This window comes from Strongylocentrotus purpuratus, unplaced genomic scaffold, assembly GCF_000002235.5.
Source record: "Strongylocentrotus purpuratus isolate Spur 01 unplaced genomic scaffold, Spur_5.0 spur5_scaffold_9, whole genome shotgun sequence".
In the NCBI taxonomy this organism is placed as follows: domain Eukaryota; kingdom Metazoa; phylum Echinodermata; class Echinoidea; order Camarodonta; family Strongylocentrotidae; genus Strongylocentrotus; species Strongylocentrotus purpuratus.
Window position 1 is genome coordinate 30,942,890 of NW_022145615.1, and position 26,393 is coordinate 30,969,282.

The window sequence follows — 26,393 nt, forward strand, 5'->3', positions numbered from 1 at the left end:
AGCCAATTCAGACGGTAAAAAAAAGAAAATCTTACAAGTATTTTGTGGTTATCTTGTGGTTTGGAAACCACAAGATAACCACAAGATTAAACAGGCGCGGATCTACGGGGGGGGGGGTTTAGTGGGTTTAAACCCCCCCCCCCCCCCTTGGGCGGCCCAAAAAACAAAAAAACAAAAAAATGGAAAAAAAAAGAAGAAAAAAAAAGAAAAAAAGAAAGAAAAAAGAACGCATGCTGGAGAGAAACCCTTTCAAGTGCAAATATTGTGAGAAGATATTCAACTCATCTGGTAACTTAACCAAACACATGATAACTCTGGATATAACCATGGAGATATAACTGTGTATTTAACTGTTGCTTGATTTAGAAAGACGTTATCATGCACTGCTTTTTATGGTCTCCATTGTGTTAATAGATGCCAGGAAAACATCACTTACGGGGTTCAAATAAACACCCCCCCAAAAAAAATCGGCTCGCCGCTTTGCGGCTCGTGGACGATGCTCCGCATCGTCATTATTTTGGTCAACCCCCCCCCCTTAGCAAAAAGCTAGATCCGCCCCTGAGTCATCCCCCCCAGGTGCACGAACCTGTCTACGCCACTGGTATAGATACAACTAAGGCACCTCTCCCCTCCTAAGCTTGCTCACATAAGTGACTTGTAGGTAACTTTATCATAAGGTGTAGCCAGGCGCAGAGGGGCCGAGCGGACCCTGCCCCCCCCCCCCCCCGCAAAAAAAAGAAAAAGAGAGAGAGAAAAAAAGGGGGGAAGAAGGAGATCGGGGGGGCAAAAGGGCCTTGCCCCCCCCCCCCCCCATCAAAAAAAAATAAGAAAGAATGAAGGAAAGGGAAGAAAAAAAGGAAAAAGAGGAGATAAGGGGAGGAAAAAAGAGGAAGAAGAAAAGAAAAGAGGGGGATATTGACTTGCCATTATCCCGCCAACAAGTTGTGGATCGGGGAGGCCAAAAGGCCCTTGCCTCTCACCCCCCCCCCCCCCCTCCCCCCGCCCCACCAAAAAAAAGAGAGAAGGAAGGGAGAGGGAAAGAGGAGAGCTAAATGGGAACAAAAAAGAGGGACAAAAGAGAAAGAAGAAAGGTAGGGGAGGTCTTGCGATTTTCCCCGCCAACAAGATGTAGATCGGTGGAGCTAGGGCCCACTGGCGTACTGATGGGGGGTGGTTGCAGCCCCCCCCCCCCAATAAAATTAAAATGTGGTATATTTCTAATTCAATACCGGTGATTTACAAAATTTAGCTGAAATGATACAATTTCCGAGATATTTCCTCACTTTAGTTGGAAAATGGCAATTTCCTTATTTTTACAGTCGGGCAAGAAATATGCTGATTTCGAGGCCTATTATGTCAGGGCCCGCGGAACGGCGGGGCTCAAGGGCTCCGGGGTCATCCCCCCCCCCCACACACACACACACACACTTGTTTTGAGAAAAAAAAAGTATATTAAAGAGAAGCCAAAGAAAAAATAGTGACCTACCAGTGTCACAAAATAATGAGTTATTGAAATATGCTCATAATATGCTCATCTGACTGATTAAATGCCTCAAACCCCTGAGCTTCCGGGTGCTCTGCCCCCTGGTTTCCACCTGTGCAGCCACGTAGCCACGGGGGGGGGGGGGGAGGCCGTGCCCCAAATTTGTTTACAAGATCGGTTGAACATTTTTAAACCCTTTTTTTTTTTACCTCGATCGATTACATTTATGTGCCCCCCCCAAAAAACAAAAAACAAAAAACAAAAAAACATCAAACTCTGGCTACGTGCCTGCACCTAAGGCCCTAAGGCGGGCCCCTGGATACATATCTGAAGGTGATTTAATACCTAAAACCCTTGAGCTTCTGGGGACTCCGCCCCTGGACCCCACGCCAATTAGTGTCCTGCCAGTGTCACAAATAACGTATCAAAAAATGCTCATCTTAGAAAAGGCGGAAAAGGAAGAAAGGGGAAAGACGGAGGAGAGAAAAAGGGGGAAAGAAGAATAATGAGAAGGGAAAAGAAAGAAAATGGGATGTTTATAAGAAAGTGTTTTTTTTTTTTTTACCAGGAAAGGGGCGGGAAGGGGTCACGCAATTGTGCAGTGTGCATAATATTGGGTCCCTCTTGCCAGGCGTGTAGTCCCCCCCCCCCTCCCCCCCCCCCAAAAAAAAACACAACAAAAAAAACCCAAAAAGAGAGAATTTTTGTGAGTTAAAGGATATCAGGATATTGTCGGTAGAATCGCGGCGCTGTCAGGAAAAATGAGAAAAGGGGGAGGGGAAATGAGAGGGAAAGGGAAAGAGATCGAAGAAGAAAAGAAAAGGAAAAGAAAGGAAAGAGAAGCCGAAGAAAGAAAAAGAAAAAAGAGGACATATTTTTTTTTTTTGTGTGCGTTTTAAAATTTGAAAATTTGGCCGATCGATATTTCGTTTCATTGGGGGGGGGGGGGGGGGTAAGGTCAGCTTTTTGGGTCACCCATGAACACAATTTTTTATTTAAACAAAAAAAAATTATTACATTTTTTTTTATTAAAAAAAAAACCCAAAGAGGGGGGGGGGGGGCAATTCCTCCAAAACACACACATAAAAAAAGTTAAAGGGGGGGGGGTCCCCTGATTCTCTTAATGTGGATGAGAATATATTTAATCGAATTTTTTAAAGATCTATTAAGTCAAAAGAAAATGTCTAAGTATACATACAATATTCTGCACATCTTTGATGTCCGCGACTGGCTTCTGCCCCACCAACATAGTATGGCCTATCACAGCAAGCCACACATATTCAAGTTCACGCTAGATCAAGCCGGGAAAGCCACACTCCAAACCCGCCCCCCCCCCCACTCAGTGTTATTTAGGGTACGCATATGCTCGTACCCAATTTTTGAAAGCACTCCCTATCTGAGGACTGCCAACATTTCCGAACCCCCCTTTCGCGGGCTTTTCGCGGGCTTTTCCTGCCTTGGAGACCCCCCTAAATCAGGAAAAATGCTCATTTTACCCCCCTAAATTCGGAATAATTTCTCAGGAGTCCAAAGAGATGAGAGAAAAAAAGAAAAACACCCCCTTTTTAAAGAAATCTCTGGGGGAAAAGTCAAATACACCCCTTTTTTTACAATTCTCGGGCCGGACTTTGTCGCACGAAAAGTACCCCTTTACCGGACATTTTGGCAACACGCATGCGGTCATTCCGACCTCTGAATGGGGGGGGGGGGGGGGGGGGGCCGGGACTCCAAACCAAAGACTGGTCAACATCTCCACATTGGTGCGACACAACAGGCCTGACCCGCATGCGCGACCCGCATTCTGTCATCGCTTCCAGATGGACAACCCAGGCTGGTGAGTCTGAGAGAGGAGGAGTGGGAGTAAGGGGGTTGTTGGGTGGAGTCGTCTCGTCGAGGGAGCAAGAAAGACACGGGTAAATATGTTGCTGTGTCGGGTCAGCTGTGTCGGTAATCTTGCTCGATCCTCATCAATGCATAAGTTTGAAGTCGGTGAGATGTATATTGTCGGTCGGCCGACAAGTTTTTTTCCCTACGAACTGCGACTTCTTATCCGCTGTGACGACTTCGAGAGTGACTACAACTACAATACTTGTATTTTCTCGAGGTTTCACTTTCCTATAATATCAGCTAAAGAAATCAGAGGTTTAAAATTTTCGGGGAAACTAAATTCAAACAAGGTTTAAGAGTCAACAACGGTACGACGATTCATTTTCCTTTCTTTATATTGTGATGAAACGCCAAAAAATTCCGCGCTTCGCGCGTAAGGGGAACTTCATTTAGACGAGTCGAGAACGGAACGACGAATCGTCTTCTTTCTCTAATAATTTAAGGAAACGTCAAAGCTTACGCGCTTCGCGCGAAAGTGGGAAACTGAATTCAGACAAATAGGGCTTACTCAATCGGACGTTACAACGAATCGTGTTCTTTCTCTAATAATTTGAGGAAACATCAAAGCTTTCGCGCTTCGCGCGAGAGGGGGAAACTGAATTCAGATGAAAAGGGCTTAATAATAATAAGATTCGAAAACGGTATGAGGAATCGTCTTCCTTTCTCAATATTGTGATGAAACGCCAAAAATTTCGCGCTTCGCGCGTAAGGGGAAACTTCATTTAGACGAGTCGAGAACGGAACGACGAATCGTCTTCTTTCTCTAATAATTTAAAGAAACGTCAAAGCTTCCGCGCTTCGCGCGAGAGGGGGAAACTGAATTCAGACAAAATTAATAGGGCTTATTTAGAGTCGAAAACGGTACAACGAATCGTGTTGTTTCTCATAATGTAAGGAAAAGTCAAAGCTTCCGCGCTTCGCGCGGGAGGGGGGGGGTGAAACTGAATTCAGCCTAGGATTACCAGTCGAAAACGGTACAATTAATCGTCTTCTTTTCCTAATAATTTAAGGAAACGTCTAAGCTTCCGCGCTTCGCGCGGGAGGCTCATCACCCACACCCCCTTTTGAGCGCGCTTTTAAGAGATTCTCTTGCTCACTACCGCCCCTCCCTAAAATAAGATCCTAGCTCCGCGCCTGCATTAAAATATATCTAGCTATGATGCTGACTAAATTTAAGAAATAATTCGTATATTAATGTCGTCGAGGAAAATGACCATTTTGCGCATAATGCAAGTACTATAGATAGTCCATAGGACTTCGGCCCCAGGTTTATAGGGTTGACTTTGTAGATATTGGAAATTTAATTTTGTCGGTAATTGGTGGCTACTTTTGTCGGTAATCGTTGGCCTCTACACCCCCCCCCCCCCCCCCCCCCACTGAAAAAGGTCTAGCGACGCCCCTGAGTGTGTGTGTGTGTGTGTGTGTGTGTGTGTGTGCGTGTTTATGGGTGCATGAGCGGGTGCCTGTTTTGTAGTTTTATAATGATATTATATTGTTGCCTTTACCCTGTTAATTTTTCAGAAATAACAATAATACCAGAAGGAAAAAAAGGAAAATAAGTACCAGACCACCGTCTTTGTGCATTGTGCAGCAACGAAGCATATACAACGTCTCGCGACGTGACAGATCACATTTCTCTAACTTCTAACCAATCAGAAGGTCTCGTTTTTTTCCAGGAAGTGCCGGTGGACAATAATGCATCAAAATGTGGTTCTCAAATTGCAAAAGATCCCTACTCTTCGCTCTATCGTTTGTCATATATTTCACCCCATGCGATTTTGTGCCCCCCCCCCCCGGTAAGAAATTATTGGATCCGCCACTGGAGTTGTTCTTTCTCTCTCTCTCTCTCTCTCTCTCTCTCTCTCTCTCTCTCTCTCTCCCTCTGAAATATATGAAATATAAAAACTGAACGCTTATAATATACACCAACCCCATTGTAATTCACAAATTAGGGTAGAATCCAAATTTTTGTAAATTTACCTAAATCAAGGATATCTTTATTTTTAATTCTGTTTATTTTAATATTATTCTAATATTGTACTAAATTTATGAGCGCTTATTAGCCCTGAATAAAATTATTAAACAATCATTAAACAATGTAGCTAATGCATCAATATAGCAATGATTTGTATGTATAGATCAATTGAAAAATCTATCTGCCTTTTAATTCCGTTGTAAAAATAATACTTTGGTGTCATGGAATAAGACTAGGCTCACATAAAAAAAAAAAAAAAAAAAAAAAAAAAAAAAAAAGGACGGTAGTTGTACAGAAGAGTGTCGGCCGAAGCCAAACTAAAAGGGTGAGTTTTATGAAGTATGATGGATGTCCGTGTTATGTATTTATAAAAAGAACTAGATATTTAATTTAAAGTGCATTTCAATCATGTTTGATTCAGTTTGACGGTCTAATGACACAATAATTAAGCCTGAAAGTATAAGCGCACAAGCGCAACTGAGATGGCCGTCGGAGACCTCATCATCTTCCCCAAGCCATGGCCATGGCACTGTGGGTCAGTAGGGGTGCTCACTAACCTACCCGTACGATGTAGTTTAGTCTCTGCGTAGTGGCGGTCGGTGGACTCAGTGCAGTGGAGCCAGATGTATTCTGGACGAAGGAAGAGAAGTTGTCTGCTAAGAAGAAGAAGCAAGAAGGAGTAAAAACACAGAAGAAGAAGAAAGAAGATGAAGAAGAAAGAAAGAAAGAGAAGAAGAAGAAATTCAAGAAGAACTAAAGAAAATTGCGTTAGGTCAAGTAGATCTAGACCTAGAAAGTCTAGACCGAATTTTCCGTCTCTTTCATTCATTAGCCTCTTATTGGGGTAGGGTCGGCTCTCTCTTTAGAGACGGAAACCGTCTATACACATTCCCTTGATAACGCCACGGCCATTTCAGGTCGTAGCGTTTTGCCCCCAAAATCCCCCAAAATGTCATTTTACCTCATGCATTGATTATTTAAAATTAGCAGAAGGTTATAGTCTACTACATCGGTTCCACTTACCAACTTGACTGAAATAATCCGTTTAATGGTCCCTTTTAAGTTTTAAGGAAATTATGGGTCAAAATCGACATCCATGTTGAAATCTTGCAAGCCGTACGTGTTAAACTCTCGCTGCGCACGGAGTCATCTAAATCAATCTCATCCCTTCTAGTCTACGCCGAAGGCAAAACGATTATGAAGGAAAAACTGTGATAACGCCATTACGAACGTGTAGATGGCGCACAGTTTTTCCTTCATAATCGTTTTGCCTTCGGCGTAGACTAGAAGGGATGAGATTGATTTAGATGACTCCGTGCGCAGCGAGAGTTTAACACGGCTTGCAAGATTTCAACATGGATGTCGATTTTGACCCATAATTTCCTTAAAAGGGACCATTAAACGGATTATTTCAGTCAAGTTGGTAAGTGGAACCGATGTAGTATAACCTTCTCCTAATTTTAAATAATCAATGCATAAGGTAAAATGACATTTTGGGGGATTTTGGGGGCAAAACGCTACGACCTGAAATGGCCGTGGCGTTATCAAGGGAATGTGTATAGACGGTTTCCGTCTCTAAAGAGAGAGCCGACCCTACCCCAATAAGAGGCTAACGAACGAAAGAGACGGAAAATTCGGTCTAAAATAGACCTAGATCTAGTCTATTATTATTAAAACAAAACTTTCGAGTTTCTCGTCCCCACCCGCCTCCCGCCTCCCGCCCGCCTCCCGCCCGCCTCCCGCCGCCTCCTTTTGTTTACTATTAAGTATTTACTATTCAGAAAAAAAGCCCCCACAATCTTTGAAAGGCTGTGATGTACATTTTGTATAAATACGGTAGCTTCTATAGCTAGATCAAGCTGAACACAAGTACATTATTTTTACACTGTTTCTGAATTCTGAAATATGCGTAGCAAATGGACTAAGATGATACATACTACAATGATACAAATCATTCTTTTTTGTCATACATTGCATTAGTATACTCCAATAGCACAATATCTGTAAATAGATATGCCAGCCATATTAAGCTTGGCGGCCATCTTGGCAAAAAAACAGTGAAAAGTAAAGCGCTGCCTCCTCCTCTTTTGATAAAGTCCGGATGGGAAACTCTTTACTTTTTTTACTTGGCCTAATGAATTATGTCAATCTTCCCCATGACTGAGTTTGTCATCCTTATCAGAAAAGTGGGGATTCTGAGTCGGCCATTCAACGGCCACTCCTGCAATCCAGAGGGCCGTTTCTCAAAACCGTCTTAAGTCCAACTCTTTTGGACATCCAATTAAAACTTGTGTAAGGTTTTAATTTTACTGAGCCAAATGGTTATTTGTTTAGTTTACTTTAGCTTTCCACTCCGTTATGCTTTAGGACACTCCTGACCTACATTCATTCTTTCATGTCTGCTTGCTCTTGGCTTCTATTGTTCTGTCCCTATTCATTCATCCTCATACACATTACCTGTCATAGCACCACACACACGCACACACACACACTCTTCTTATCTCTTAGCTATTCAACCCAGCACAGTGAGCACACTATAGGCACATGGCACTCTATCTTTTTCCAAGCTTTTCTATTGGTTACTTACTTTTTGTCCAATCTTGTGATTGGTTATTATTGTTTCAGGGACTGGATGTCAGCCATCTTGGCAGCCATTTTGTGGTTGTATTAAAATCTAACAGTGCAGGCCAAGTCATCAAACATGTAAGACTAGTTTTGTCTAGTGTGGGTCCTTACACTTGTGTTTAATTTTATAGGGAGTGATTTAGGGAGTGTCAGCCATCTTGGCAGCCATTTTGTGGTTGCTAAACTTGTTTAACAATTAGATACTGTCCAATGACCAATGCACTCTTAACCATGATAGATTCACTTCAGAACAAAATTATTTTTAACAACTTTGAAATTTGAATTGTACATTTACCTATTATACTTTTTGTTATGTTATTCCTACTTGCATTGTGTATGAGTGGATGGCAGCTATAGGAACTTGTTTTGTGTGTGATTGAGTTAATATGCTAGGCAGTCTCTATTTTTTCAAATTTCCACCTTTGGTTATTCATCTATTTCAAAACAGTTTTTATCTATCCATAAGGTGACTTTTTGAAGAGGAAAATATAGATCCAGATGTACTGTACGTGTACGGTACATGGTCATTACATACAAAGTGTTGTGTAGGATTTTAAGACGTGTGGATATTTTAGAGATGTGTGAATATAAAATTATAATGTACAGTGTATATGAAATGAAAAACTAATAAATTAACCCATAGTAGTTCATAGTGTTTTAAAGGTCTAAATTAACCAGTTTTCCTCTTTATTTTGGTAACAGTTATTTTCTGATCTTTCATAGTTTATACAAAAAATGTACCGGTATATTGAATGGAACACTTCACAAAAAAAATGACCCCAAAAAATGAAATAAATTGCCAATAGTGATATAATAATATAAAAATAGTGATTTAAGATGTCACTTTGCATTGCCAATTTAGAGACTTCAATTATTTTTATGGATTGAATCACTTTTATTTAATAATGAACAGTACAATGTACTGCAACAGAAATGGACTCATATTTTCCAGTGATTTTTTGCACTTTCCGCTAATAAACCATTTGTAATTCAGAGCATTCTGGGATCAAAAGATAAAGATAAAACATCAGTAAATGGTGACACTTACCGGTAACTGTTATCCATAGGTCAATATGAATTGGAATTGTAGAATTGAGTCATTCAAAGAAACTGAATGTCCCATCAAACCTGTATAAATTGAACAAACAATTTTGTATTGTCCTACTGTAACTACCGTAATAGGTTTTTTTTTAATGGCACTCATGTCACACTTGACTCTCCCGGCATTCAAGTATTATTTCATGTACTTGTAAATCAGCTTCAATATTGCTAGTTCCTGTATCTACTATTAGGGTACTCCAGCACAGTAGCATATTTAAAAAATTGAGTCGGGCTACTGCCACCTACCCATTTTCCTGGTAAACATAGATTAAAATCTTGCCAAAGGATGCTAGTGAAGTGGCACAGAGTACAATGTACATTCGGTTTTCAGTTACCGGTACATGTACTATTTACACTGTACTGTATGATGCTGAAATATAGTACCATGATTTGTTGGTTCCTTTGTGAGAGGAAGAGAGAGAGAGAGAGAGAGACAAACAGACAGACAGAGAGAGAGAGAGAGACAGACAGACAGACAGACAGACAGACAGAGAAGGAGAAAGGGGAGGGAGACAGAGAGACCGAAACAGAGACAGACAGACAGACAGAGAGAGAGAGAGACAGAGAGACAGACAGAGAAGGAGAAAGGGGAGGGAGAAGGAGACAGAGAGACAGAAACAGAGACAGACATACAGACAGAGGAGAAAGGGGAGGGAGAAGGAGACAGAGAGACAGAAACAGAGACAGACATACAGACAGAGAAAGAGAAAGGGGAGGGAGAAGGAGAGACGGGGAGAGAGAGAGAGACAGAAAGGGAGAGAGAAAGGGGAATGAAGATGGGAACAAAGAGGTAAATGTCAAATAGAAGGGGGTCAAGACGAGTTGATGTAACAATGAACATCTTTTTTTGTAACATGCTTGGCATCTAGACTGTAGAGAAATACCACCTTCATGAGATAAATATAACACAAAGGAAAGCCTTGGTTACTGGTTAGCCGGTTGCCTATGACCTCATCAATGCGGTATGCCACATGATGAAGGGTTATCACCCTTTCTTTGTTCATCCAAGTAAAATAAAACTGGGTTACACCTATTTACCTAGGATGTTGTTGTTACTGTACATCACCAATTGTGCAGTTTATGTATATGCTAATGAAGGGGGAAATGGGGAATCCCCCTGGTATTGTTCAGCTGAGACATGTTGAGACTGCCTTGATGTTCAAGAACTATGAAAGTGGTATGTAGTAACCACGTAGATTCCGACGAGTCGCATGATTATTCATAGACTATAGGAGGCTTGGATTTAGGAAGGCATTATGACATCATCATCATCATGCAGATTGAAGGGAGATCCCTACATGTACATGTAAATAGCTGATAGCTATGACATGTTGATACTGCTATGAATTTCAAGCAAAAAATGTTGAGCATCTAGTGACACGGATTAAGATTTTTAGAATATACATGTAACTAATTTGTTGTGGTCTTAATAAGCTTTAGAGAGGGATAAAAAAGCAAACATTTGTTACGTAAGAAGAGGTGAGAAATTGGAAAAATGTACAAGAAATATGTCAGACAAGTAGATGATGATTAATGCATATATATGCATAATGCATTAGTCATGATAGTGTTTACTGGACTGTGGTCTGAACAATGAGTTGTTTTGACTGGAAGTTGGAAGGGGAAGTTTGTGAGATCCTCATTAGTCTACATCACAGACCTTCATTTGTAATTTTGGTTCCTCTCCAAATTATTACTATCACTGGTAATGTTTGGTTGGGAGGTTTAATGATTGATGAATATATACGTTGATGGAATTTCAGTTTCTGAATATTTCCAAAGTTGAGCTTTCACTTCCTGTTGTGCTGACCAACCATGATCACAGATCAGGCAGGAATTATCTGGTCTTGGGTTTAGAAATCTAGACTACTGAGGGTTATAAATAAAGCTGATATGAACTTCACCCCCAGCCAGTAGGTCCATGCCTCTAGTCAGAAGCAGTTCAGCCGTTGAGAGATAAACATCATTGTCTATTTCCGTGATACACGTGTACCGGTATGTGAGCTCTGCCATGCTTTTTATCTTGAGACTTGAGTAGTACATTGTAGTTTTATTATAACTTTGTGATTTATATGAAGTAGTGCCATAAACATATACATGTAGTTTGTAACTTTGTACCAAAGTTTTGTGACTGTGTGATGTGTGTTCAATGTTGACTTTTCCATTTGGAGATATGCCATTGAATTTCAGTTGTGTTGTGTGCCATGTATTGTGTCCCCTGGTTTGTTTGTTGTTTGTGTATTGGAACAATAAGGTAAGTAGATCTACGGTACAACAACATGTACATTTAACAACTAAATTATTCACACCCCTTGTAAATTTGATGTTTTGGGTGTTTGTTTGTTTTGTAACGGAAGAATAAAAAGTGGACTGGTTGAATTAGGGCCTTTGTTCAGTACTTGTTGATCTATCATATAATCTTTAATATGTCACATTCTCAAGATACATGTACATACAGGGTTTTTATAAATCTGGACAAATCTATTTTCACATACCGGTACTTGACAAATTACAAAAACTTGTTAAGGGTATGAATAATTTACTTGTTAAATGTTTGTTCACTTTTATTTTGGCCTACGTGTTGATGTAGAAACTGTCTTCCTGTTGATCTGTTGATTTTAATAGAAACTAATTACTACTGTACACGTTGACATTGACCTGTACTAGTCTGCAAATTAAAGTACCTTTTTGAAACAAATTCAGAGTGATTAGCTCAATAATTCAGCATCATTGCTACTACTCATAATGCTGATAGATAATTTAATTCAATATGATAATTTCAGTGGTCAATGTTCCAGTACAAAAAATAATAATAAATATTCCAATAATAAAAGAAGGAGAAGATATTGGCATGCTTGCTGTAGACTTAATGATACCAATATGTACATGTACATGTAGACAGATCTGAAATACTCGATGTACATTGTGTATGCCAATGCTTAGCAACATGTAATAAATAAATAGATGAGTGGTAGCCTTCACCTCAAAATGCACTTATATTCTGTGGCCTCCTCTACCAAAGGCCTTCTCTTGTGTACATTGCTATTCAATGAATTTGAAAAGACATGTGTGGGTACACACGATGTGGGATTAATAATAGTTGTGATGATATTGCTGTTGCATATTCTGAAATATTTTAGGTGTTTATTGTTATTCGTCAGCTGCATGTTCACTACCGGTATATAAAATAATAGAGTAAATAAAACAGATTTAGGATTTTCTATTAAAAAAAAAATTTAAACATTTATTTCTGTTCATGAGATGTAATTGTACAATGTATTCATTACTGTACGGTGGAATGGAATAAATGGGGATTATACATGTAAGCATGGTATACGGGATCTGATTTGAACTCCTAGGTTTTTTTTTCTTTAAATCAATTACTCCATACTATTCATTTGCATTTTACACTATTTTGTGATAGTATGAAATTTTTGTTGAATGTAAACAAACCTCAAAATAGAAGAGAGGTTTATGAGAGGTTTACACTGTACAAGTGTATGTTAGCTGTAGCCTTAGCTTAGGCCCTACATGTACATGTATATTCATGAAAATTCTTGTCCATGTATGGATCTACAAATACAATTCTACATGTACAATCCATGCCCGATGTGAACAGAGCTATGGTTTTTGTGTACATGCTAAGCCTATATGGATGGAAGAAAATCTTACTCAATGTGAACAGCCCCTTGCGTGCAGACTTGGTTTGAGCAGGGAGATCCCTCCCATCTCCCTCCCTAGTTTGTGTACATGTACGTGTACACACAATGATTGCCTGCACGCACTCGTTACTGAGAGTCAGTCTGAATCATGGCATTGATGAGTGAAGGTACGTGTAAGAGTGAAGGTGACTACAGGTGATCTCCTCCCTAACAGTATACATAGGCCTTGGCTGAATCACAAGTATTTCTATTTCATGTGTAATGCATATTAAAAAGAGATGATTTCCATCGCATACTGGTATATATTTTCATACTTTCACCGAGGAGACTTAGTAAAGAGCAGCTGCTGAAGGGGCCATTCTGGTATTTGGAGTACAGTGTATATGGATTTTGTAGTCATTTTCTTTTCTTTGTGTGATTATTTAATGAAAACACTTGACAGGTTGCAGTGAAACAGTATTTATATGCTTGATGTTTACTGCATTTTGCAGTGTATAATTAGGCATTGCATGTTGATGTACTTTCTCTGCTCACATTCCAATATTATGTAAGAAAATTCATACAAATTAAGCACTGGTTTGCATTTTAACATTATGCCTTTTCCTTCCGTGTCATCTTTTATTTTGCAGATTTACACCAAGAGTTTTTGAAAAATTGACAAAGTGTGATCAAGATTGAGTGACAAACAAAGAGAGCAGCCTGAAAGTTTCTGTGAAAAAAACTCTGAGGACAATTACCTTTGAAACAAATGAAACGTTGCACCAACATGGAAGAAAAACAATCACAAAAAAAAACGACCATGAGAAATGGTAATGGTCAAGCACCCTCCTCATTACCATCTTCAGGAGGGGCAAACCTTTATCCAAATGGTCATGGAGAGCCAGAGATGTCCCCGACATCCAAGGAGTTCCGGGAGAGCAGCTTCGCAAACCGAAGAAAGTCGTCACAAATGCTGTCTCCGTTGAGAATGAGAAAGATGCCCCAAGGCGTGGACTCGATTGATGGAGTGGAGGATAGATGCGAGGTGGAGGAGGAAGGGGTGGTGTTGTTTAATTGCTTTCTGGAGGGAGAACTTGCAAGGAGTGGTATCCCGGAGACAAAGGTCATCGAGACAGCAGTGACAAGGTAAGATTTTCCAATGGCTCTGCTTATAATTTCTTGGTTCTCTTCTTCTTCTTCTTATTTTTTCTGCAAAGAAAAAAGAAAATCAGTGAAAACAAAACAAGGGTACATTTGAAAGAGAGTCACATGGATGCCGTGAAGAGAAAAGGACTAACTTAATAACTATAACCTGAAGGTCTTCTTCTTCAATCCATGTGACTTTACACTTTACAGAAATGGTAAGAATAAAAAGGTGAGGTGTTGCAATTCATGAATCACTGTGTAATCAACGATAATCATTGACAAGATAAATAAATGGTATTATAATCTGCTTTGTAATATTCAGTCCACATGTCTTTGCTGTTTGCATTTTTTATTGAACACAGTATATAGCACAAACCATAAAACCACTCAAGCCAGTATATTCATCCCTTTAGAGTACCCAAGTGCTAACTTGAAATTTGCCCGTCGTCCAGGTTACTGACTTTAAACAACAGAGCCTGCACATGACGTTCACCACGAAATCATTTAATCAAAGGACTGGAGCACGGCAAATTCAGTGTTTGGGGCTGGTGTGATCACCACACTATTGTTTAGCACAATTTATTTTGGAACCAGTAACCTTGACAACTTGGCCAGTATGGAGATCACACTACTCTACTACTCTATACCACATCATTTCCATTCAAATGTACTTAGTGGATATTAATAAAACTACATGTATTAGTAATCTGTACCAAAATAATTTGCACATGTAACCAGGGCCATTGCAATATAATGTTGGATGGGGAAGGGGATGTCAGGCCAAATTAAACAACCAATAAAAAGGTCTTGAGATTTTATTATTTTTAGATGGGTAAAAACTGGCGGTCCACCTTCAGATTTGTCAACAGAGTTTCTAATTCATTTCCCCACAAAAATAAACAAAGAACAAAACATAACAATTTAATTTTTTTTAATGACAAAATGAGGGTAATTTAGGGTTAGAAAGTATAAATAAAACCATTTACATGTAGTATCGAAATTTGTAAGAGAAATTAAGATGGGACTTCCCCTAAATACATTTTGATAGATATCACAATTCTCACAAGCTCTCATTTTTGTACATTTGTAAAGTGTCTTGGCAATTAAAATAAACAAAATCTGTGGCCCAGTTTATAAGATTGGAGGTTTCAATTTCTAATTATGTCTGGTTCTAAGAAACTAATTAGACTGCCTGCTTCCTAAGCAGTGGTTTTGTTTATTACTACCGGTATTGGTTTTTGCACTAGTATATATTTTTAATTATAATACATCATCCTGCGGAGGATGTGTAATGGAGAAGATTTTGAAACATGAGAAAATGAGGAACAAAGAGAAACAGAAAACAAAGGAAACATTTTGTTCATGTCCTGACAAGATCACGTTTCCTCTGTATGAGGCTTCTTAGTTAAAATGCATAATGCACCTCGACTGTATCGGGTAGTTCTTTATGCTAAGTTGAATTGACGGATGTCCGGCAGGTTCACTGTCTTAAAAGACAAAGAAAAAAATATTCATGTTACGGTGAATCCAGAACATATTGCGTGCATAAGGTTGTGTGAAGTTTGCGAGTGGTTCAGATTTACCAAGTTTCATGCTGTGAAATGGTTCATTTCACAATTGACACAACACCAACATTTTTGTCAATTCTTGGAGATAATTTGCTTCATGGAAATGTAGGAAAAAAATACAAACAGGAAAAAAAGGGAAGGAGAAGGGAAGGGGAGGGGGAATACATTACAAAGTGCATTAACTGGAACAGAGTATCCCTCTGTTCAATTAAATCAATTTATATATTTGAACTTCATTGCCTCAAGTGTGGAATTCCCTCATTTTTAATATATGACACATCATTAATTGTTATTGTCAATGTACAATATGCAAATCTTTTGTTTGATACCACTACCACCGTAATTGAGTCATCTTTGGGTGTGGCTCTCTTTCTTATTGTCCACATAAGGAATTACCAACATCCCTGGGATGTACATGTATGACATCATCATCTAAATATAGCATATGATGTCATCAGATCTAGGGTGGCCTGAATTGGATGAGGGATGGGGGAACAATGAGTTTTGCAAATACTGTATCTTCAATCAAAAATCAAAACATTGCCCAACCCCTTTAGATTATTGTGAAACACTTGTTATTGATGCGATGTTAGATGTTTTGGTCGTTAAGCAGGGTAAAGAAGTTGGGTTCAAAAGATCAATAATGAGATCAATGATTTGCTAAGTGTTATATATATTGCAACTAAAGTAGGAGTAGAGGTTTCTTTAGGGGATTTATCAATCAAGAGTTGTAAAATGAGCACTTTCATAATACCAGCATGTACATGTATGTTGAAAACAGTTACATCACTCTCATCATCACCCTCATCATCATATAAAATTGTCACCTTTGTCATAGCTGTTGGTATATGTACTGCTCAGCATCATTACTGGACTATCGAATGATGCAATTAGTACAAAGCTTGCAATTTGCTCGTACTGTAGGTGCATACAATGTACTTGTACCTATTACATGTACATGTACTTGTATTCATTTAATTTAAAGTCAAGAATTTTCTTTTTCTGCGTCATAGCTTATTGTGCAATATTTTGTTAGTATTAGAGGCATCAACAGGTGCGGTGGTAGGTTGAGAGTGAAAAATCAATGACCCTATTTGGGCAAGACTTTGTTAGGGGGAATCTTTGTTTACAGTATGTCAAAGTTGCTCAAGCATACTAAATTTATGAGTTTCAACAGAACCAGTGTTAGCTGATTTACATACAATTCATTTAATTCTTTGTTCAATTGTTACTGTGTGAATCACAGCTGTGATGCTTAAATGCAGGGAAAATAGTAAACAGGGAAACCACAGTTTGCATCATTTTTATTTAATATCATTGTTAATTTTTTAAAGACTGATATATTTTCAAAGTAAATCCATCTCTACTTGGGGGGAAATCAAACATGTTGTGTTGTGTTAGAATCAAATACCTATTTGCTTTTCAAAGTGACTAAAATTAACCTTGAAACCAATAGGACAGGACAATAGGCATATTCTGTATACATTGTATAATACCTTTCTATCACACCTCAATGCATATGACTGGATAGGGATTAAGTGGGATTTATAAACAGACTGTTTACACCAAGCACCAGGGAAACGGGATCATTCTTTTTTCCTCCACTCTGTATTGTGGCAGCCTCTCTGCTAGTAAACACTTCTATTGATTGGCAGGTGAAGAGTCTGAAGATCAGGTCAATAGTTCAGATAAGGTCAATTACATGTACATACACAAGTACAGTGTAGGCCTATACAGTAGTTCTTATGTGTAACCTCCCTGCATGGATGAAAAAAGAAGGGTTTGGTGGGTTTGGGGTGAGGGGTAGGGAGGGGTGCAAGGATATCTATTGGATATACACTGTATGCAAGATGACCATCATGTGGGAAATACAGTGTATATGATATTGAGTTTCTGTATTGTTGTTTATAAATATAGTCACAAGCTCTCACCAACATTATTATTATTTATATTTTGGGATGACAATGCTCAGAGAATTTAAAATCCCCTTTTTGTCATAGTTATTATTATAGCAGTAGGGTATGTTGTATCTTGAGTAGCATTTCGCACCTGTCACGGGACATAATGCATCCACCACAAAATGTAGAAGTAGCTCATGTAACAAAGAAACATGTTCCAACTTGAACAGATGGTACATGGAGGATGTGTTCAGTAGTGGTAGGAAAAGTCCCTAACCTCTCGCTATTTGATAATGCAGCAGTGACCAGTGACACTGTATGAAATTAATGACAAGTAAGTCTATAATTAGACATGGACCAATTACTGAGGCACAGCAGAACTATACATTTAAATTTGTATGTGTATTCTATCCTGTTTTTCTATTATATAATAAAATAATAATAATATTGCGCTTTTATATAGCGCTTAATACATAATGTCTCTAAACGCTTTACAGATTATGATAATTATCCCCTTACCATTAAAAATTTCAAACCAGCTACATTGTATGAACCTGCTATATGTTCTTTTCATGAATCATAGATCTGATTTCATGTCGTTCAAAATGCCTTCATCAATTATGGCAAGAGTTCCCTACAATATTTACATGTATGTGCATTTTGTAGCTTTACAATGTACATGTGAGCTTACACTTTAGCTTTTAGTTTAATGAAACTTTTTTATTTTTTGTGTGAAAATATTCAATTGTATGCCCCTTTAAAAAGTACATCGCATATGCTGTTGCAATATCTATAAATATTATGTATTTGGCAACATAAACCCATTTTTCAGCTCTCTTTTTTATTTGAGGGATATCCCCAGGTACTAGCTTCCTGGTTTTCTACATGTATGCCCTAAAATACAAGGTTCATGTATTGTTTGCTATAAATAAATATCCGTTCTGTTCTTGTATTTCATTGTGAATAACCACCGATCAATATACGTATGGTACACGTGTAGGTGAATCATTCAGGTAAATAAAGGAACATTACATGTACCTGTTCTGACTTGATTCATTTTTAAAAGAAGATTTTAAAAAGTAGAAAAGAAACACCAACATACTTCCTGCAATGCCGATTGTGGTTATCAAGGTATTATATTTCCTGTCAATTGAACTTGATTCTTAAAATAGTTGTGAAATTGCCACCAGTTAAAAGACATTTTTTAGGCGTGGCATACATTATCACTATGAATGTGACGGACAAAGAAAGCGGACAAAATATACAGTTCCTCAGGTAGACAAAGGAACATCCCTTCACTGCTATTATGTAAAAAGGTGAATATGCATGTGACACCTTTTCTACACATTTTTACATAATAGCAGTGAAAGGATGTTCCTTTGTCTACCTGAGGAACTGTATATTTTGTCCGCTTTCTTTGTCCGTCATGTTCATAGTGTATAGACCCTAGTCACCCTACATGTACATTATTCCTTCTCCTTCTACTAATGTTCCCATACACGTAATCTGTCAACAGAAAACATCTGCTTCCTAAAATGACAGATTGTGGTTAGTGTTGTATTTCCTGCCCATTCTTATACTGGTACTCATTGTGAAATAGCTAGTTTGCTACCAATCAATACAGGTGAATCATAGATTTAAGGTAACCTATTGAATTGTTTAGACTCCTAAAGCTCCCCTCTGTTAAAAGCTTCCTAAAAATGACACGTTGTGGTTTAAGGTATTATTGTTGTATTTCCGATGATCATTGTGAAATCACTACCAATCAATACAGGTGAGTCAATAGACTCAAACTAAAACCATCACAGTGCAAAATAAAGTTTGTTTGCCATTCACTCCCCTTCCTAATTAATATTGCTAAGCACTCTAAGCACTAGCTACATGTAGAAGCCTAGAAATCATATTGAGATTATGACACTTCCAGAATTTTGATTTTGAATACAGTTTAATCTCCGTTAAAAGCTACATGTAGACATACATGTACATGTATATTGATGGACATGTTTAAAAGCAATAGATCGCAAATGTTAAAAAGTCAATATCTATTTCTGCAAGCTACCAACAATTGTATATTCATTGCCACTTGTGCAAAACACAACACTTCAGAAAATGACATACATGTACATGACACATCATTTTATCTACTGGTATTGTTTGTTTTCTCCTGGATACATGTAATAAAACCTCCAGGTATGGCATACATGTACATGTACACCACTCATGAATATTTTTTAAATTTGTGTATATATAAATTTAAATGATGCTGGATCTGGTATATAAAAAGTCCAGATCCGAAAGGTCATACTAATAAGGAAGTTTACATCTTGAGTTAAGAAATGTCACATTGGTGTGAAACATCACAACTTTGGGCGGCAAACTTGGGGTTCTCCCTGGAAAGTTGCCAATATTTTTGTTTTGATGCAAGGGCAGAGAAGTTGTGTTTGTTTTCCTTTTTAGAGCTGTATCTAAGCTGCAAGTGGGTTGAAGCAATTTCAAACAAAAGAATCTAAGGTCATTTCACTGTCTGTTATTTACAACAATCAGAAAATGAGAATATGGGATTTATTTATAGAAATAACAATATAACTGTGATGAAAGAATTCTTTATGGTCTGATGCATATTAAAGCAACCAACAACAACAACAACAAAACATTGTCTTGTAAGATATTTTTTACGTCAGTTTTATTTCCTAATCTTCTAACTTTTCGTATTTTGCAATGAGCCTCCACATAATTTGGGATTCCTGAATTTAGGTAACATTTCTAGTTTAGTCATCAGTACAAAACATTTCAAGCATGACATACATGTATGTATAGTTACAAAATGTATGAATAAGCTTTGTTTTCATGATAAATTAATGAATTATTTCCTGTAACATTATATTGTTTATTTATTTAAATATACAGTGTGTAATGCTGTGTGTAATGTGATTCATGGTTTTGATTTTGGGGCTCATGTTTTTTAGATAAACAAGTTGTTGACAATGCAGGCACAAGGCATGGGGGATGACTGTGTTTGTGTTAGCATTACATTTATATTTTGAATCAGTGCCAATTTGTCTCCCAAAATAGAATCATTGTTTGTTTTTACTTTGTTACTGCCAATACCACTTTAAGTATTGCTATTATGCAAGATCATCTCTAACTTTAGATTCCCCATCTCATTGTTTATGTCTTCATACTTATGAAACAATTGGAAGAGAGGGGAATCCCCCGTTTGATTAATATTCAATGATTATGATAAATCTTGTCTCATCTTGTTATTAAACCAGCATTTCATTTCTGACTTGTTCACCCCACTTTCAGTGCTACCTTAGAATCCAAACAGAAAGAGCCAGCAGTGAATGTTTCTGCCTTCCAATTCAATCCACAAGTTGATTCAACGAAGATGAGTGCAAACGGAAGCTTTACCCCTTCACTCCAGATGTACAAGAATCCCAGATGGGCCAAGAGCGGGAGAGATCTGAAGAAACTTGCAGACCAGTTTGCCTCCTCGAGGGAGAGAGATGGAGTCAGAGCAAAGGCTAGAGAGGTACTATTTGACTTTAGAAAGTAATTGAGGATGGTGATGAAAGTCTAAAATTCCTGTGGAATAGTGGAATCAACTACAGTTATGCTCATCATTAATTACATTTATTAAAAAACAATGTTTGTTTCTTCCTCAGGATGACAGATTATTCAAACATGAATGTTTAATCTTACAATTCAGATAAATGGAATTGAAATTTAACTTCATTTTATGACAATGTTCAATAGCAATGTTTTTAAAGCTAATTTTAGATAAATGTACTTTAAAATATGACAAACATGTAAATGATATACTGTAAGGGGAAAACCTATCTGTTGAGGATGTAAGAAATCAAACATCTTGTTTTAAAACGCAGCTATACCTCTATCTGTTTTATTCATTAGAGAAATCCATCATTTTTTTCCTCTAATCATGCCCAAAATGTTGTATGCAGTACCTTGGCTTGGATGAGCTGATTGTGAATTACATTATTGTGATATAAATGTTTGTTGTCAATAAAGTAAACTCTATACGTAATATAACCCACGTTGGCATTGTTAATCTTCTATTGAAATCCGTCTCTTTCTCACAGACGGTAGGGGACAATGAAATCTCAGCGGCCATGTTCTGGGATCTACTCTCGGAGCTTTTCTTCCAAGGTACCATCACCAGGGAGAGGATCGTCGTCCTCTTCTTCTTCTGCAGTGACGTCGCCATCTTTGCCCTCCAGAGGAACAGCATCGACTACTTCCACCGCTTCATGGTGTGGGCCCTTCAGTACATCCGAAGCCGAGTCTGCACGTGGGTAGCCGACAATGGAGGATGGGTAAGGTCAAAGGTTAATCACTCATACGCCCTCGATGTTGGAGGCATTTTATGGTTAGATTGATGATCGGTCTACTGCAAGAATGTTTTAGAGGGAACTGCTTCCATGAGTTCTAGGGGATTCTGATAAAACTTGTACACCTGAGCATCATGAAGATTGCACTTCCTTTACATTTCACATGGTTGGCCGAGTTTAGTCGAGAACACAATATTTCATGTTTGGCATGTACCTATTCTTGGGCAAGTTATTTTCACAATCTTCAATGGACTCTATGTTTTTTAAATACTTCCTCACCGTGAAATGCAACATTGTTAAATGTTAAAGGAAACCTAAACCCAAAGAATAAGTGTAGGTATTCTGAAAAATGAGATATATTCCTGCCCTTTGATGTACAATATTCCTTACGAAAATGTACAAGATATATATAATGAAGATATTCCTGGCATGATGTGATGCCTTTCAGCATGATATGGGCGCAGCCATTTTCTTGAAAATGTGACGTACCTGTTGAAGTTGTACATGTATCATGCACCAAGCTTTAGTTGCAAAGAATTTTTAAATCAATAACGAAACCTTTACTTTTCAATACAAAAAAAATTACTGAGATGATAGAAATTAAATTAGGTGAAAATAAATATTAGGGGCACAATTGTAACAAAATTCATTTATAAATACTACACTATAGCAGTTGACAAATCTATTTCATTTATGAGAAACCTTCACCCCAGAAGAGAACTAACTTATTTATGCAATTTGCGTTCTGGCAATTATAGTACAAAGGATAATAGCAGGTGGACGAAATGCTTCATCACCACACACGTCTGGGAAAGAAGCATCCATAAATTTGAATACATTACTTGATAAACGACTTCGCATAGTACGTCACATTATCAAGAAAATGGCGATACCCATGTCGTGTTGAGAAACTGTACTTTATTTTTGCTTTATTCCTCTCTCATAACCTTTGGTGGGGAATCTTGTAGATGTATGGGCAATAATATAAAAAATCTCTCAGAATAAGTAAAGTTATTACTTGGGGTTCGGTTTCCTTTAAGGGCAAGTGCAGCTGGTGTTAGACCAATTTGAAAACCATACCTTCTTGTAGATACTGCTTTTTTAAAAATATTTTTCAAACTTATATACAAAACAACAACCAATTGGTATATTTATACATTTTTCTCTTCTAATTTTTCTTATGCAGGAGGCAGTACTCTACCTATCAGCCAACAAGTTCATCTTCTTCGGGAAGATCGCTCTCGGATGTGCCGTAGCATATGGTGCCTACAAGATTGGTAAGGTTACGTATGCAAGCATCACAAGGCCATAGCGGGGTCAACAGTGCATGACGCAAGCTACTTACAAGTGATGGAGACAGAAAATGACAACGAAGGAATGCCAGGGTTAAAGGTGGACTATTCTTTAACCAAAGAGTCTCCGTCTCGAAGCATTTGATGGCTCGATAGACCTGACCTAAGACTCTGCAGAGAGTCTCTCAACCATGAGTTGAGGATAACAGAGGATAGTGCAGTGAGGCAGCTACTTACGGTATCGGTTTCTCCACTTTGCAGGAGTTTGGATGCCCGCACACCCTCAGGAGATATATGTTGACGAAGACAAAGTAGACTGAATTCATGAGTTTGTTATGTTTGCTTTTGTTTAATATAATGTACGTGTATGCATGTACATGTGTCAACGCTGTAAGGTGCAGTGTTACACACGAGAATGTATAGCCATTTAGAGAATCGATGCTACTCGGTGAATGATTATATTGATGCAGAAGTGTGTGTAATGGTGGCTACCTTGAGAAATCTATTTTTCGAATAAATACCAAAGCTTTCATGCTATGATGAAGTGTGTGACTAAAGAATAAATGGTACTATTCACATTGATAGCAAGGAGTAGAATATATTCATCTTTGGGCTTGTTCACATTGATAGCAAGGAGTAGAACATATTCATCTATACACTCAGTTACTTCTTAGGGCTCGTTCACACGTGACATGGTCGGCTACATTTTTGTTCCCCCATAATTATGTTGATGTATGGCAAGTATTGATTAAAAAATATATCTGCATGGAGCAAGGTCCCTCGTGTACTCGATGGGCTTAGATGTTTTATAAAAAAATATGTTCCATAGAGAAAGAGAGAGGGAGAGGGAAAGAGAGAGAGAATTATGGAACATGTGTGAACAAGGCTTTTATTTTTTTGACAGATTCCCTCCTGCTTTAGTATCACAAGAGTAAGATAACAGTTGATCTCTATACTGTAGCAGCATTGCTAGCCTACATATTCATTTGTTCATCAGTGTGTTTGAATAAGTTGATGTGCCAGTAAAATCAATTTCTAGATTTTTAGCTCCACTTACTGACATGTACAAATCACACATTTGACAAGCATCAACAATAACATGCAATATATTAATGTTAAGAGTGGTGCTACTGTAGTTATGCTACAAGTTGACAAAGAAAATGAAAAATGTGACTCCTGGTATGTATGCAGTAAATACTATTGACAAAATGTGAGTTAATAAGAGAGGGTACATATCGAGCCTGTCTGTCTTGTGTGAAGGGTAGTACAGAAAAGGAAGGCTGTATTTATGTATATTTTGTGTAAATGATGAGTGGAGTTTTGCAAATAAAATATTTATCTTTTCAGGAAATAACAAATCATTAGAAGTATGTGGCTGTAGACTTGGATGATATCATCAGTTACAGTCCAGTTACAAGCCCAAAATACCCATTTATTTATTTATTTATCTATTTATTTATTTGTTTTTGTTAATTTTTCTTTATCTTGAGGGGGCTGTCTGACCCTTTACTGGCTATGGATCGCAGCTCTAGATTGCTACATTGTTAAAGCATAAATGTGACATATACACTATGCATGTGCAAAAGTTCACCTAGGCTGTTCACTATTTGTTCCTTAAGTAGACCAAAGCATACAAAGGGTTAAAGACAGCCATTTGTGCTTGTTGATGTCTTGTGGTATCAGTGTAGTAGAATGCTATGACTGAAGAACTACTCTCCATGAGCAAAACAGTGTTTTGTTTATAGAACTAGAGTACAATTTTTCAGATTGAAACATGTTTTCCATGTCAAGCGTGGTGAATATATAGAAAATGAACTACATGTACTAATGCAAGGCTATTTTTGAGAAATTCGGGTAGTTTTCTATGATGTGTGATTGATGAATTAAACTTCCAGGTGATTATGCTGCATTAGACTCAGGGTGGATGTGTATATCATCTTTCATTTATGTTTGGAAAGAGGGATAGAAACTCAGTAAATAGTCATGAATCAGTGGATAGTAAACCCCTGTATGTATGTTGCTCCATTTCGATCACATGTGGTATGGAAATGATTACTAAAATGAGAAATCAACGTGATTCAAACAAATGAATTTCAGTAATCATAATTGAATTCTATTCACAGGGTTGAATATCTCTATTAAAATATTTGTGTGTGTTATTTGTTATTTTCTTATTTAATTGATTAATGATGAAGACAAGGTTTATGATATAATGAAAATGCAGTACTGATAATTTATTTTCTTGTTCTTGCGTGAATTACGTGCAGTAATATTTGTGACTGTCAATCCAATAAATCTAATGAAATAAGTTGATGGCATGAATTATTTTGAACTGAATGCATCCATAACTTTGACTAAGTTTACACAATATTTGGGGAACAGGTTTCAAAATGTATGTGTAGGTTTCCATGTGCCAACTCCGATCATTTGCATTTGTGAAATAATATTGTGGTACAAGTGAGTTAGGATTCTTCAGTCTACAGGGAAAATACAGAGAAAATACAGATAGTTTAAAGAAGTATTTTCATAATTCTGATGAACCTTTCCATGTCACCTTTTCCACCAACATGAATGTTCCTGCAAATGTTGTTGATAATTGTAATGTGTGCATAAATGTACATATTTGTATATATAGCGAGTAATATTACACTCGCTACAAATGAAATTCTTTGAGAAAGAACTATGAAAGAAGAAAGTATATATTTGGAGAAATATATATTGTATTTTTATGTTGATTAATGTCAACATATTTTCGTAAATGTTTGATTATGCATTCTCAAAGTGACTAGGATGTATTATGTAATATGTCCTGATTTTATTTGCTTCATTAAAACTGGAATAATGTAAAATGCACATCATATTTTTGCACAAGCTTAATTTTCTTTCAATATCTACTTAAAGTTGTATATTTAGAACAAAATATTTTTGTTTGCTTTTATTTAGTTCCCAACTGTTGCCATCTTTTGTAAATTTGCCGCAATAATTTATTTTGTCAAGATTAATGTAATAAAACTTGAAAACTGAAATCATACCTTTTTTGCGTTAGTATGTAATGTTTGTACTATCCCCAAAACATGAGAAATAATGATTTTGAAATCTCTCTCTTTCTATCTCGCTTCTCATTCTCTCTCTAGTCTTCTCTCTCTTGTTTGTTTGCATAGTAATTCAAAAGGATAACAACAATTAGAGTAGAGATAACAGAGATAGTAGGGAAAATAGAAGAATCAGACAAATAGTATTTTATTTGTCTTGCTCTCTCTCTCTCTCTCTCTCTATCATTCCCTCTCTCTATTCTTCTCTCTTTCTCTGTTGTGTGTACTCTTTCAACCTCATTCAAAGATTCTTTCCTTCACTCAATGTATCATTCCATTTGAGCACTGCAAGTTCCGAATTCTCTATCATTCTCATCCATCTCTCTCTCTCTCTCT

The 26,393-nt window shown here is 37.6% G+C and overlaps 1 protein-coding gene across 3 annotated transcripts; it reads left to right on the plus strand.

The window, feature by feature from the left end:
- The first annotated feature begins 5,607 nt into the window (after positions 1–5,607).
- Positions 5,608–25,994, plus strand: LOC100888576. Of its 3 annotated transcripts, XR_971552.2 has the most exons (6): positions 10,754–11,066; positions 13,363–13,858; positions 20,631–20,856; positions 21,425–21,658; positions 22,860–23,740; positions 23,896–25,994. XR_971552.2 is itself a non-coding variant. In XM_030976306.1 (5 exons), exons 2-5 carry the CDS (start codon positions 13,482–13,484, stop codon positions 22,983–22,985), a joined length of 963 nt encoding a protein of 320 aa, XP_030832166.1. In that variant the 5' UTR covers positions 5,608–5,670; positions 13,363–13,481; the 3' UTR covers positions 22,986–25,994. The 3 variants fall into 3 exon arrangements, 2 of the variants coding, with proteins under 2 accessions (XP_030832166.1, XP_003726120.2); XM_030976306.1 differs by lacking the exon at positions 10,754–11,066 and adding an exon at positions 5,608–5,670 and having other exon boundaries at positions 22,860–25,994; XM_003726072.3 differs by having other exon boundaries at positions 22,860–25,994.
- The last annotated feature ends 399 nt before the right edge of the window (positions 25,995–26,393 follow it).

Coding starts and splice junctions, on each gene's coding strand:
- LOC100888576 (XM_030976306.1), top strand. CDS start 13,482: ATGAAACGTTGCACCAACATGGAAGAAAAACAATCACAAAAAAAAACG. Junction 20,857..21,424: donor TCAGAGCAAAGGCTAGAGAG/GTACTATTTGAC, acceptor TCTTTCTCACAG/ACGGTAGGGGACAATGAAAT. Junction 21,659..22,859: donor TAGCCGACAATGGAGGATGG/GTAAGGTCAAAG, acceptor TTTCTTATGCAG/GAGGCAGTACTCTACCTATC.